Consider the following 13,121-nt stretch of genomic DNA (forward strand, 5'->3'; position numbering starts at 1 on the left):
CGGATTTCTGAGATCAAAATACATTAGAATATCATATAAAACCTTATTAAAAAAAATTTTCGACGTTTAGAGGGGTCACAGAAACCATGCTCACACCATTTATTCGCGTAAAAAATCTAATTGTAATCTTCCAAAAGCTACGATTTATCAACAAAATCCATGACCACGAAGACACGTCTTGAAAATTTCAATTCGATCGTTGAATTCTGAACATCAGTTCCCGAGATATGATGGGAAACGTAATTGCAGGTTGAGTAGCTCGAGATTTCATATTTTAGCGCGCCGCACTCGAGCGCTCTCGATCTTATTCGTATTGCTACCGCTGCGCGGCGTACCGCCTCGTCTCTTACGCTCCCACCACGCTGAGCTTTCTCGCACCAAAATCCATATATAAAAATCATTGGGCAAATGCAGTCCGCGCGGAGTTCGGTGTCAAGCTCCGGCTCGCCCAATCACAAAGAAGTTCACAACACTATATGCGACTTCCCATTTTTACACGTGTGTCAGGCATCTTGACAGCCGGCACGCGCCATCAATTCAAAAATAATTTATAGCTTTTAAATAGACGACGAGGTGTGAAATTCCTTTCCTTATTTTTGTCTCGCCCCTATTGATAGCAGGTGTCAGACGAGCTGTCATCACCTGATAAAGATCTTGTTCACACCTCGTAAATCGACCCTTTGATCCAGCCGGTCGGCGGCATTCCTTGGCAGTGATTTTTCTACGAATTCATATATATATAATGTCTCGGTAGTTAAATGGCTCAGTGTATACTGAGCGAGTTCAATTCTGTCCCATTCTGCCAATACTGAAGCATAGGCCTTTAGTTCAGAATCAGAGGTAAAGAATGTACCAAAAAAAAAAAAAAAAGTTCACATAAATTTTTTCTCACGTGCATCGTGTAATATTACATTATGAATAGGTAACTAACAATTTCTTCGTTCATTTTCGAGCTTAGTGAACGGAGATTTCGGGCCATTAATGAAGTATTTGTCAAATCGATTGCAGGACACTTTTCTAACTTACATTGACCTCAGGAATACGAATCTGCTGAGAACAATTAATCAACATCAGACCGTAAGCATCGTGCGTAAAGCAGTAAGGGTATGAATTTATTTGCGAAAAATCTCAACATTTGTAAGCAACGACGGTGCGATTCGCGACTCACGAATACACCATTTTCATCTATGGCTTTGGTTTTAATAAAGATCCAATCGAAATTACTCATCGCCGATACGTTCTTTCACCCAATCCACGTAACTCCATAGATTCGTATAGACGTCGGGATATCCTCTGGCACAAGGCATTCCGTAGGAAACAATTCCAATCTGCACACCATCCGCTGTCAATGGACCGCCAGAATCGCCCTTGAAAAAATAGAGTGGAAGGAAATGAATCAGTGCGTGCCGAAAATCCTCGTCCAACAAGCCATGAATCAATCGTTCTCTGTAAGGCACTCACATGGCAAGCTCCTTGTCCTTCTTTGGTCAAAGTGCAGATATTGGATTCAGTTACTCCCGAAAAAATGGCGGCGCACGATTTTTGTGAGATAACTCGCAGATCGATGGTTTGCAGGGCATCCGGAATCCCACCTGGATACTGTGGAGAGAAAAATACAAAACTGAGACGAGGAGAGGAGGACGAAAATAGTGCTTCCCACTTCGTGGAATAATTTGCACGTACGGTTATTCTTCCCCATCCGGACAGAACCGCTGTCTGGTCGAAATCGGTGAAATCTTGGTGGGGTAGCGGAACAGCTTGTACTTTTGGACCGAAGACAATGTCGTCGGTGACGCGAACGAGGCCAATGTCGTTCTTGATGGGCAACGGATCGTAATCCCCGTGAAGTAGCAATTTTTCCACGGCATAAGAATCGCCTCCTCTCGAAAGCAGATTCGTCCCGACGACCACGCTCACTCTACCGGCTCTCTGACTATGTAAACCGGAATAAACAGATATACGCGGTCGATGGCTATCGACTCAAATTCTCTCTCCTCCCCCCGTATGTACCGTTGATCCGTCGGAAATACAAAGGCGACGAATTACTCACCCGACGACGCAGTGACCTGCCGTCAATATCCATCGCTTGCTCAAAATCGAACCACCGCAAAAATGACCGTTTTTCACACGCAGAGATACTTGATACGGAAAACTCCCTTCGGATGCTACCGAGCCTCCGACGATTTTAACTCCATCGTTGTAGCCTGGGGAAAATTTTTTATACTTCAGATCTCTCTCATTGGGGAATTTATCCAGCGGGAAATTGTAGTTTTTACAGTTCAAACCAAAGGATAAAATTCAATTAGCATCCGCACGCAAAAGCAAGGAGTTCCTTTGGCTTACCGTTGCACAAGGTAGCAGGTGCAACCAGACAGACCAGCAGACGGAAAACACGATTCATTGTGCAACTAACGGGGAATTGAAATGACGTGAGCAGAGCTCGTTGCATTTCTATTTATAAAGTGTTGAAAGCGTTTTTCTTCCTCTTGGCATGGCGTTTATCTGGAATATCAGGTAAGAAAAATTGTTGTTACCGCAAAATAGCGTACACAAAATAGTTTCGATCGACGATCTGGATCATCGGTAATTTAAAATGCTCGCATAATCTGGTAATTTTTTCAGTTAAAACTGTGCTGAAAAAAAAAAATTGAAAAAATTAAACCGAGACGTTACCGCGAACGCGTCAGGTGCAATAAATAACTTCCATTGTCTAATCTGTGTTACAGATGATCAATATTTTTCGAGTAATGATTTATCTGGGTGATACGCGATCGTACAATTCCATTGTATTGAACTTGTTTGTTTTTTTTTTTTTTTATTTATACCAGCGATATTCCTTATTGATTTGGCTTAGATCGTAATCGTCTCAAGGCTGTCGAACGCACCAATCGATCGGTTATTGCGAATCGGATATCTAGATCAAGTATCATCATCCGCTCTGAGCCGCTATCCAAATAATAAAATTTAATCAATTCGATCGTCGAAATTCCTGTTCCACTGTTTGTTCGAACGATTCTCGGTTCGGTTTGAGGAAAGTTTTAAAATTCCGGAGGGTTGTTTCATTAAACGATACGGTAAAGTCTCGCCAGTTTCGTAGAGATCGTATACATATATACCTATAGCCGCGAATGCATCGGGGGGGTGGAGCGAGTCGAATCGCTAACGATTTCGGTCTTTCTACTTTGGAGCGTCGGCGTTGAGGGGTGGTTCGTACTTTACAGTAGCTATCGCGATTCTCGAGGTGTGCCCAACGAAACTCTCCTCCGAATCCAAGGGCCTCCGAGGGGAAAAAGGACCTCGAGGAGGAGATCCTGTAGGTACATCCGTGATAATTGAATTCAACAGCAAAGTAATAACAATCTAACGAGTTCGCGATTTAATATCACGTCTTTTTGACGAAGGAAAAGAGAAGAAAAGAAAAAAAAAAAAAATTCAAATTACAACCACCCCTAGATCAGTCGTGCTACCGTAATCGATATTGCGCAACGTTGTCGGGCGTTCTTTGGAAAAAGAATTTTATACACCAATTCAGCCCCTATTTTTCGACCGCACCCGCCCGATTCGTTCTGAGAGCGATACCGAAGCTTTTGTCTTGGTCGATTAATTGGGCAAGAAATTAAGCCCGTGACAATGCCGTGTCTAATCCCCAAGCGAAACAGCAGCAGGGACCACCTTTTGGAAGAGAGGAACTCCTGGAAACTTGGTGGATTACCCTAAATAGGGTGAATGCTTTTTTTTTTTTTTCGAGCTACTTTTACTTTTTTTGCTCGTCGAATAAAAACTTTTTCAAACGAAGGTCTGACCTTGGGGTCCGACGCGTTTCGCCAGAAGTACACCCTTTATTCATATCTTCTTTTTTGTTTTAGAAAATGAAGTGGTGCTGATACCGAAAAAGTAGACAAGTGTCGCTAATTAGAATCGAGACTTCTTTTTCGTAAAATACCCTATGGCGAACGAATTCTACCGTCTGCCTCGTAAAATACCGTAAATTTTTTACCTCCCGATTTCGCAAATCCCTCAAAGAGTGGAAAGAAAAAAGTGCGACAGAAAAATTTGGAAAGAATTCAGATGCCTCGCTAGAATCTTTTATTTAAGCTCGAGTTGAATGAAAAAATCAGTTTCCAATATATGTAGTTCGGTATCAGTTGACGATTGTACGTTATCGGTTGCGAGGGTGACACCGAAATCCGATTCCCGTGGCTCGTGTGACTTCGCAAAAGAACCTGTACATGTTTTGTCACATTACGTTGAAACGACTTTGATCTCCTGTACATAGGTAATTCTGGCGCCCTCGACCGTTCGTGATGCTTTTCACTTGCGGATTGTTCGTAATTAATTAGTTTTTCATACGGTATTCGGTCGCTTCGCTTGTAGGTACTTGGCGAAAAAAAAAAAAGAAGAAAACGTACGAAAATCTACTTCATCTGTACGAGGATCAAACTCCGGTTATTGTGAAAGTTGATAACGAAACGCCATCCGGTTGACATTCGACACCGGTTACTTCATACCTCGTATTACAAACGATCGATTTTTTCGCCTATTCGCAATCAATTTTCGACCCTCTTCTCACGTAGACGAGCCGATCGTGATCAACTCGAAAATGATTTGTTGAATTGTTTTTTTTTTTTTTATCAGAGTTCTATTCAATTACGAAATATATTTTTACTTTTTTAATATTTGTCAATAACGATATACCGCGGCGTTTGTTTGTATACGATTAAAAAAAGAAGAAAATAAAAACAATAATACAGTATACATAATGACCCGCCACAGCAATTAAATTCGCACCCAAGTCAACTCGGTTCTATACACTACATTATTATAATATGGCGACACTAATTGCTTACACCTTCCAAAGTGCGACCTCGCGCCGGTAGCTTTTTCGTGAAATAATTATCCTTGTTCTTCTTCTTTTTCGTCATAGTCCTTGATATTGAACAATACGGAATCTGAAAAACTTTGTGCAGTCTCGTCGGTTATAAAGCTATTTGAGAACGCCAACGCCAAGGTTTCTCTAGGTGTAGATTATTTTCTCTCACTTTATTTTCGTAGAAGAAATTAAATTATAAGGTTATCAAGTTGTAACAGCACCGAATCGTAAGGTAGAGTTGAGTACAATTTAAAATTTAACAAGTCCTTGATTCAAGCGCGGAAATTTTTAAGTCTTAACTTTCAAGACTTAAAATGAGAGATTTGTTAACTATTTAATGCCTATTGTATAAGACGAGTTTCTCAAGTTTTAAGTCTGGAGTTATTTAATGAAGTGTTTCGAGTAAAACAGTGCCGGCTTACAGGAAAGTAAAACAGTGTAAATAAAATAAGACCGAGGAAAATAAAAGGCAAGAGCAAGGCGAATTAGGCCGCGTGTAATTTGTTATTCCAAAACTCTAAGACCGCGAGGCGTGAAGAACTCAAAAATTATACACCCTCGTCTCGCGGTACTTCAGATCCTTATCGGAGAGATTCCGAATCGTATATTCATCAACGAAATCAGATTTCGCATTTTTATACACGTACCTTTTATTTGTCTCTTATTACAACTCTGAAAATGAAACAAGCGCGCCCGCTTACCCTGATCATCTCGGTAGAAATGATAATGAAGATTTCAAAATTACGAGGAATAATTTGAAAAAAAAAAAAATGCGAGATTCTTACCGTCCTTAATATTTCTCCCGGCATACACGCAATGTTATAAGCGAACAACGAAATATACTCTCCGACTGTTCCAAACGTATTTCAACAATCCGATCACGTTTTCCCACGTAACTCATTTGCACGCTTCGTTAATTATCATCCAAATCACAACCGAGCAAAATCGTTCGGAGTCGGATATTCCGTCGGCTGCAGTTGGCCGAGGAAAAGAAAAATTCCGCAACGTTGGTCCGTCGTGGTTCGGGGGGCCGCTCGGAGAGATTGATTTTTTCAACAAAATAATTCACGTTCACGTTTAGCTCTTGACGGAAATTTCATTATCTTTACAAGTCCGACGATTATGCGTGGCTACGCCAACTTCGTGCCGCCTTTGTACCCTCCGCGAAACTCGTGATTACATTGTTTCGTGGCACGCATCGTCCTAAATCTTAATTACGAGACAACATTACGCGTTCGCGAAGTTTCGAAGAAACTTTCTAAACGAGCCCTTCTCAGATTCCTTCGCGAACCGGCGCGCTCCACGGATTATTATAGGAATACGGCAAACCGAGGAGAACCTCCGAGAGCCGCGCACCCGCGACGTGCAGCACGATGGGAACTTACTGTGTCTCGCGCGACGCGCGAAACTCGATTACTCGACACCTTAATAACGAAATTTGTGTACTTTTATTCGTTCATTCGGTTAGTCTTTAATAGGAGAGAGAAAAAGAAAAAAAGAAGTAGAAACTTTTACTTTTAAGCGGAGATTGTCGGACGGGGTGAAATTCTCGACGTTTTTTTTTTTTTTTTTTTATTTTTTTCCGAGTAAACGGAAAATTACCTCGTCGTTATATTTGTTATTGTAGTATCGAAGGAAAATACGTTCTTACGAAAGCTTCTGAATCCGAAATTCTTCGGAGCTTCGTACTTGTAAGAAGAAATTCCATTTCACTTTAACTTCGCTTGTTACCCAGACTGTAATAAACACAAAATTACTGGGCTGTATGCGGGCAAAAAGTTTTTCATCTCCCCTCGAATTGTGTAACGATTATGCGAATGAAATAAAATGTAGGCACTTTATATCGAGATCGTGAGCTAAGTTGAAAGTTGAACGCAACGACGAGAGAAAAAAAAAATGAATAATCTTTACCCTACGGAGTTTTTACCGGCCTACCGTTAAAAAGAAAATAATGAAAAATTTTTAAACTAAGTCTCAAAAGTCTGACGCACGCCCTATTCAATTCCTGAAATTGTCGTCTGGATTCCTAAGTTGTTTCGGGGCATAATCAGGTTTCTTGCTGCACATCACCTCACACGCTCCTCATTAACACCCTCTGAGAATTTTTAGAGACACCTATTTCATTTTCCTGCCGTTCAAAAAGAGAGAAAAAAAAAAGAAAAAGGGATCTTCCGCTTTGCTCGACTCTCCGTTATATCCGTGTATACGTACGACATTGGCGTTCGTTCAATTTATTTCCTACAAAAGGTATATATAACATTCGGTGAAGTGTCACTACGGGACTGTTACACCGAGCGCGAACTGGCACCCAGGTGAAAACCGGGTGAAAACAATTAAAAAAAAAAGAAAAGAAAAAAAACAAAAAAAGGACGTCCGACGGAATTGAAAGATCTCGGTAGCGAGGGTCACGTGGGTGTCCTCGAAAATTCAATATCTCGGCGATCGGTTCGCTGGTTAAAAAGAACCCGGCTTCGTAAGATTTTCGCCTTTTTGCGAGCTACGTGTAGGAGAATTCAAAGGGAACGGAAATCACCCATACTCGGAATCTCTCTGTAAAGATGATCGTCCGATTTGCTACGGTTCTCTCGCTGCTCCTTTTCAGGACCTCGCGCTCTCCTTGGAAACGAATATACGCGGACGCTGTCCGCCGACTCATTGTCGGCGAGCTTCAGGAAATCGAGGCATCGCCGAGGCGAACATCGCGCGGATACCGGGTCAGAGTTTACGACTTTACTTACCCCAGGTTTCGATTCGTAAACGAAACAAACCTCGCCGCAACCGGTCGCGCCCGCCCTCTTCTCTCCGATAATTTCCTCGATGCCCTCGGATATCATAAACATTTTTCAGATCGAGGTAGAAAATTCTTTACTCCACTCGAGGATATCGTCCGGCGGAAGAACGAGGATAACCGTTCTTTCGTGATTTTATTTATTTTGTTTTTTTTTTTTCTCCCCACGTTGAACTTTGGCAGGAAATTTTGCAAGCTGTATATCAAATCAGCCTTGGTATTCGTCGTCCCTTGTTTTTTTTTTCTGATTTATCGAATGAGAATCCTAGGAAATTTGAACACACTTGGTGTATCGTCGCGATGCCCGCACGACGTGGCGATATATGTGTTTTTGCTTTTCTCATTTCCTTTTCTTTTCTATCCCGTTTCTCCATTCGAGGTATCTCGACGGAGAAAGACATTGCTCGTTCTCTACTCGCCTTTATTCTCCTAGCAGTCGTCGTCGGTTCGCGTCACGTACCCCCAATTCCTTGACACGTAGAGGGTTTGATCGAAAAGTTGTATCGATGTACCCCCGACGTACGTACGTTACCAACTACTCTGTTGGGGACACGGAGAAAGAGGGACTGCCGCAGATATACCGCGAGCGAAAAAATTGCCAAAAAGTTTGAGCAGCCGATCCAGACGGAGGATCCTTCGTCAATGTCCCATTAGGTTTCGCTTCTCATACTCGCACCGAGTAAAGAAAGCTCTTCACCTGGTAGAAATTCTCTGTACCAGTTTCGCGATCGAGGCGTGGCCCGAAGGCCAATTTAACGGGGATGAATTTTTAGGCGTTTTTAATGGATCTTGGAATTCTTGTTGAGTCTCAGGCTACCGGTACGCTTGTACTAGACTTCTTCGCTTTCCTTTCCCTCTCTCTTTTTTTTTCTTCCTAAATACTTTTATTCATTTTCTCCCCTAATGAGGTTTCGATGGGAAAAAACTTCTCGAAGTATTCCCCCCCCCACCCACCTCCTTCTTTCGCAACAAAAGCTGTACGTGCAAAAGTTTTTCGTGCGTTCGATATCGAAACGTCGAGCAACAGGCGGCGTCTTTACGAACAACGTATTCCGCTGTTTAATTTCCACCTATGAACGACCCTCCGAAATATCGCTCTCGAGCTTAAACTTTTCAGTGGTTTCTTAGCTGCAGCGGTTTTAACGGGGACATCAAATTTTCACGACGATTCTGCAGGTGGTTCATTTTCGTTCGCGACGCTCCTCCGGGTATAACTTTACGTGATATTTAATGTGGGACGTTTTCTCTATAAGTAGGCATAAAACGAACGCAGAAAAAAGTTTTGTCTGAGTTACGTGTACGCGAGCTTTTTGAAACATTTCGATTTATTTGTAGTTTACACTTATAGCTCGCCGATGAAAACGACGTCGCTACAAAAGTAAAAAAACTGTCGCGAAAAAGGCGAACAACTCCGTCAGATGATTCGGACAGTTCGCACGGTAGAGCATTTCAACTTCGTTGAATACGCGAACCGCTGATTCTGACAGTCCGTGCGGTACGCTCGCTGACCGACTCACTGAATTCCGGTGGCACGTATCATCGACGGTTTCGAATGATCGTTTCGTTTTGTCGTATCATCACCGGATAGTCGTTACAATTTTTTGTTCCTAACCGATTTCCCTTGTTTTTTTTTTTCATTTTCATTTTCCCAAATTCGCGAGAATCCAAAGAGGCGTGATTCGGATTTTCGCTTCAATTGTGGTAAAGAACAAGGCGTCCCTCGATTATCTTTTTATCAACTGCGGGGAAGGTCTTTCGAAGTCATCGGAGCACGTGAGAAACTGCGGCATTGTTTTGTCGCCTAATAATTAGTGGCTTATGTTAATCTGGGTTAATCAGTTAGATTAATGACAAATATCGGTGATTAATTATCCGCAAACGAAGCCCCGACCCCGCGTTCAAACATTCACGTTATAGCTATATCCGGTCGTTCTTCTTCTGCACGTAATTATTATTCCGGTGAAAAACAATCTAAAATATTCTTTAATCTCCTCAAATTATACACCAGCGAGGGTATAGGTATAGCAATAACCGACGTCTCTTACTAACCTGAAGCGAGTTTTCACCGCACCACCGTCGCCACTGCCCATTTGGTTCATAATTTATGAACCCTCGTATCAAAATCTCTCCGCTGGTGTTTCAGTAGTGGAACACCCATATTCTTGTTATTTTACCTCCGTAAAGTTTATCGAGCTTTTATATACTTGGAGTTCGGTTGCACCGGGACTGAAAAATAAAAAGCACCGAGAAATGATTAAATCTTCAACCGCACGATCCTTGGAAAATTTAACTTAAACTTGCATGTCGATAATGATATGCCCCGTAGTTTCTACCGTGATTTTGTAGCGTGTGTCAGAGAGAAAAAAATAAACGACGGGATTTTGCATTTCGAGAATGACGGAGTGAATTGAAAATCATTTTTATTATCATCTTCGCGCGATGGGGTATTGATCTACCTATAGGGTGAGCTGAGATTTGATGCTTCAATTGTCATGACAATAAGTAGACGATAGTCGTTGAAAATGTATGCGGGAATCTTTGCCAGTCGAGTACTCGACTTAATTCTCATCCGTCCCATCACATTTCTCCCAGTAGCGACGTTCGAGTTAAATTTTAGCTCGGATCTTCATTGTTCCGATTGTATCAGTGCTAATATCTTCGCGCCGTGCGCGGTGTCCTCGTATACGGATCTTTGACGCGCGAAGATCTCTTCTCAAATCCGTAATACGTCCGCCTCGTTTATCTTTAACTGACAATGAGCGAAATTCTTTGATATTCGCTCTGTCTCCGTACGCTTGCTCCGTGGCGTACAATCGTCGCCATTAGCGAAGATTTCCTTTCCGTTACAGGTGTGTGTGTGTGTGCGTGTATACGGTGTTGATTCTCGTACAAGAGTACACGAGAACGACGCGTCGTCTACCTGCACGGCACGTTTACAATTGAAATCCGAATGCAGAGAAGCTGGGTGGCCGAAGGATGCGGCGCGAATTTATCACGAGCTTTGCCTACCACCTGCGTTTGGCGAATATCGGATTTTCAAGATTTTTACGACCAGGTGATTTTGTTGGCGGGCACGGTGGATTCCGAACTGGTTCAAGAGTTTAGTTTTCATCGTTCGTTTTCTGTCTTATTTCTGTTCTTATTTCTTCGTCTGTATAGGTATATAGGGGGGGAATGGCTTCGGTTGGATTTTCTGATCAGAAAATTTAATCTATAAGGGGTAAAGTTATATCTCCGGAATGGCGGGATCCGCAATTTCGAGTTAATAGTTGAAATGTTTCGACTCTCTCGTAGCGTACTTACGGCCGGAGCGGATAAAAAGCTCCTACCTTCTTCTTTCCACTTTCCTATTTCCACTCGCTACTTTCTCTTTCTGCTCTTAGTCTTCCTCCTTAGTCGCATGTGGGGGTATAGTAATGTTAAGGAACCGAGTAGTCGAGAGATCTAGTCGGGAATCTGAAAATCGTGACTCGAATAAACCTCCGACAGGATGTTACGCTAGGAGTCTGGAAGCTCGATAAAGCTGAAAAGCTGTAGTGTACCCGGTATAATGCGGAATCGGGGAGAAACTCGATCGAACGGAACATCGTAACGATCGATCGACCATTAACGAAAGGGCGTTAATTAGAGAAAAAACAAAACCAATAAAACCAAAAAAAGAAGCAAACAAATTAAACGTAACAAATGAAAACGTTCGAGTTCCCCAGCGAACCACGAACTCGCGGATTTCGATAATTTCTATTCCCGCAAGAATACCGTTACCGAATCGCCTGATCAAACGATCATCCTAATCAGTTCACCCCGTGTGTCGCGGTACATATAGAGGCAATCGGTGATTGAAATTAATTCTCGGAGGCGGATCTAAGCTCCGCGTTATCGCTTCACCGTTGGAATTTATTGACATCCGTGCCAATTCTGGGATTCCATCTCCGCGATTACTTGACGAAGTAGACGAGGGGGCCCCTGATTAGAGATTGTGCAATTTATGATATCGCGTGTAGAACCGGGGACGCGGTCTTGAGATACAAAAGAATCCGACGTCGGACAGTCGCCCGATCATTTCCTCGTAATTTTCAACCCGCTCTCTCGGGTATTTTCTCCTCGGGAAATCTGAAAGAAAATAGCGTACTCGTATATACATTCGTACGTCTTCGTATACATATATGGAATAAATATTTCAGATGCAAGCCCCTCGTAGCGCGTCGCCTGCAACGCCTGTTCGCTACCGGGATTCTGTAAAAAGACACATCGCGTCGAAGGAACGCGAGGGAATGTCTATTATCGAAGTCCGCGTCCGCCATTCGGAATACTGCCGGTGGTTTGACGTAGTCGGTGCAAGGGTCCGTATAGAGACGTTGGCGCGTCGGATTCTTCTTGCGTCTCGCCGGCTTACGTACGTAGGTAGAAGGTAGAAGGTAGAGCCGCACCGACGGAGATGCACCAGCTCATTTCGCAGGCGCAACTTAGAAATTCCACATGTACGCGAAGCGAGTTTATCGAGAAATAGAGAGAAACTGGTAAGATACTCCGCAAACGTTTGATATATGTATACGCCTCGGCAAGTCGTACAACTCCCCCGTACCAAATACCATTTGCCGAGTTAATTGGCTTTAGCTTCGTAATTATTAACGAGGTAAAGTTTATCGTTGCACAACCCTTTCTCCCGGTACAGGTGTATCCCGAACTAGAAGGGGGGGAGGGGAGGGTTACGTACCCTTCTCCCGCCGATATCCGCGAACACCGTCGCCGCTGGTGTTGCAACGACATTTACGTATTTTCGGCACGAGGCGCCGTGTTACGGCGTTTTACACGACGCACACTTGTGTTTTAAAGCCTCGAGTCACCGAAAACACGGAGCATTAGTCGCAAACTGTTGAATATTAACGGGGACTAGGTGGTAGCGAAAAAAAAAGATGGCTCAGAGGTGTGCGAAATTTTGCCCGGCCTCGTCTCACCGTTACTCCTAGTTTCGTCGTCGTGATTACTCGCTCGAGAGAAACACGCGGCGGCAGCGGCGCACGGAGGCAAAAACAGAGAAATAAAGAAAAAAGGAAAAATAGAAAAGGGAGAATTACGGCGTAAACGACTTTTTAAAATGTTAAAATTGACGTACCCTGCACAGGATATAAACGCGAATGCCCGCCCGACTCCTCACCGTGCTCGAAACGTTGCGAAAGAAAATTAGCAAAAAGTGTATTATATATATATATATATATGTATGTATATATATATTTTAATCGCACGGCGAGATCTGTTCGTGAAAATGGCAGCTTGGCTAACGTCCAAACTTTGCGTTCGCCCTCCTCACCGCGTACGTAGGATCTGTCATATTCTCACTACGTTTCAAGCTTTTGTCCGACTGACCGCGATACGGATGTCCAGCGCTATCCCGCCGCTCCGGCCGCTCCGGTTTTAGCCCTCCCACAGATATAACCGGCTGATACGATGGGACGTATGTACGTC

General features: G+C 43.1%; 1 protein-coding gene across 7 annotated transcripts in view; it reads right to left on the reverse strand.

The window, feature by feature from the left end:
* Window positions 1–1,091: 1,091 nt before the first annotated feature.
* LOC105691643 (chymotrypsin-2-like) overlaps window positions 1,092–13,121 on the reverse strand; it is a 94,133-nt gene continuing 82,103 nt past the window's right edge. For 2 of the 7 annotated variants that reach the window (XM_048651827.1, XM_048651829.1), the window contains exons 2-7: window positions 9,708–9,884; window positions 2,344–2,502; window positions 2,051–2,204; window positions 1,684–1,933; window positions 1,462–1,599; window positions 1,092–1,367 (exon numbers count right to left, since the gene is read on the reverse strand). In XM_048651827.1, the coding sequence (XP_048507784.1) occupies window positions 1,221–1,367; window positions 1,462–1,599; window positions 1,684–1,933; window positions 2,051–2,204; window positions 2,344–2,449 (795 nt within the window). In that variant the 5' untranslated portion in view covers window positions 2,450–2,502; window positions 9,708–9,884 and the 3' untranslated portion in view covers window positions 1,092–1,220. Of the gene's footprint in view, window positions 1,368–1,461; window positions 1,600–1,683; window positions 1,934–2,050; window positions 2,205–2,343; window positions 2,503–4,847; window positions 5,270–5,655; window positions 6,328–9,707; window positions 9,885–10,114; window positions 10,917–10,961; window positions 11,880–13,121 lie in introns of those variants that run through there. The other 5 variants (XM_048651830.1, XM_048651828.1, XM_048651832.1 and 2 more) reach the window with 5 other exon arrangements.

The sequence above is a fragment of the Athalia rosae genome, chromosome 3 (genome assembly GCF_917208135.1).
Source record: "Athalia rosae chromosome 3, iyAthRosa1.1, whole genome shotgun sequence".
NCBI classification, from domain to species: domain Eukaryota; kingdom Metazoa; phylum Arthropoda; class Insecta; order Hymenoptera; family Athaliidae; genus Athalia; species Athalia rosae.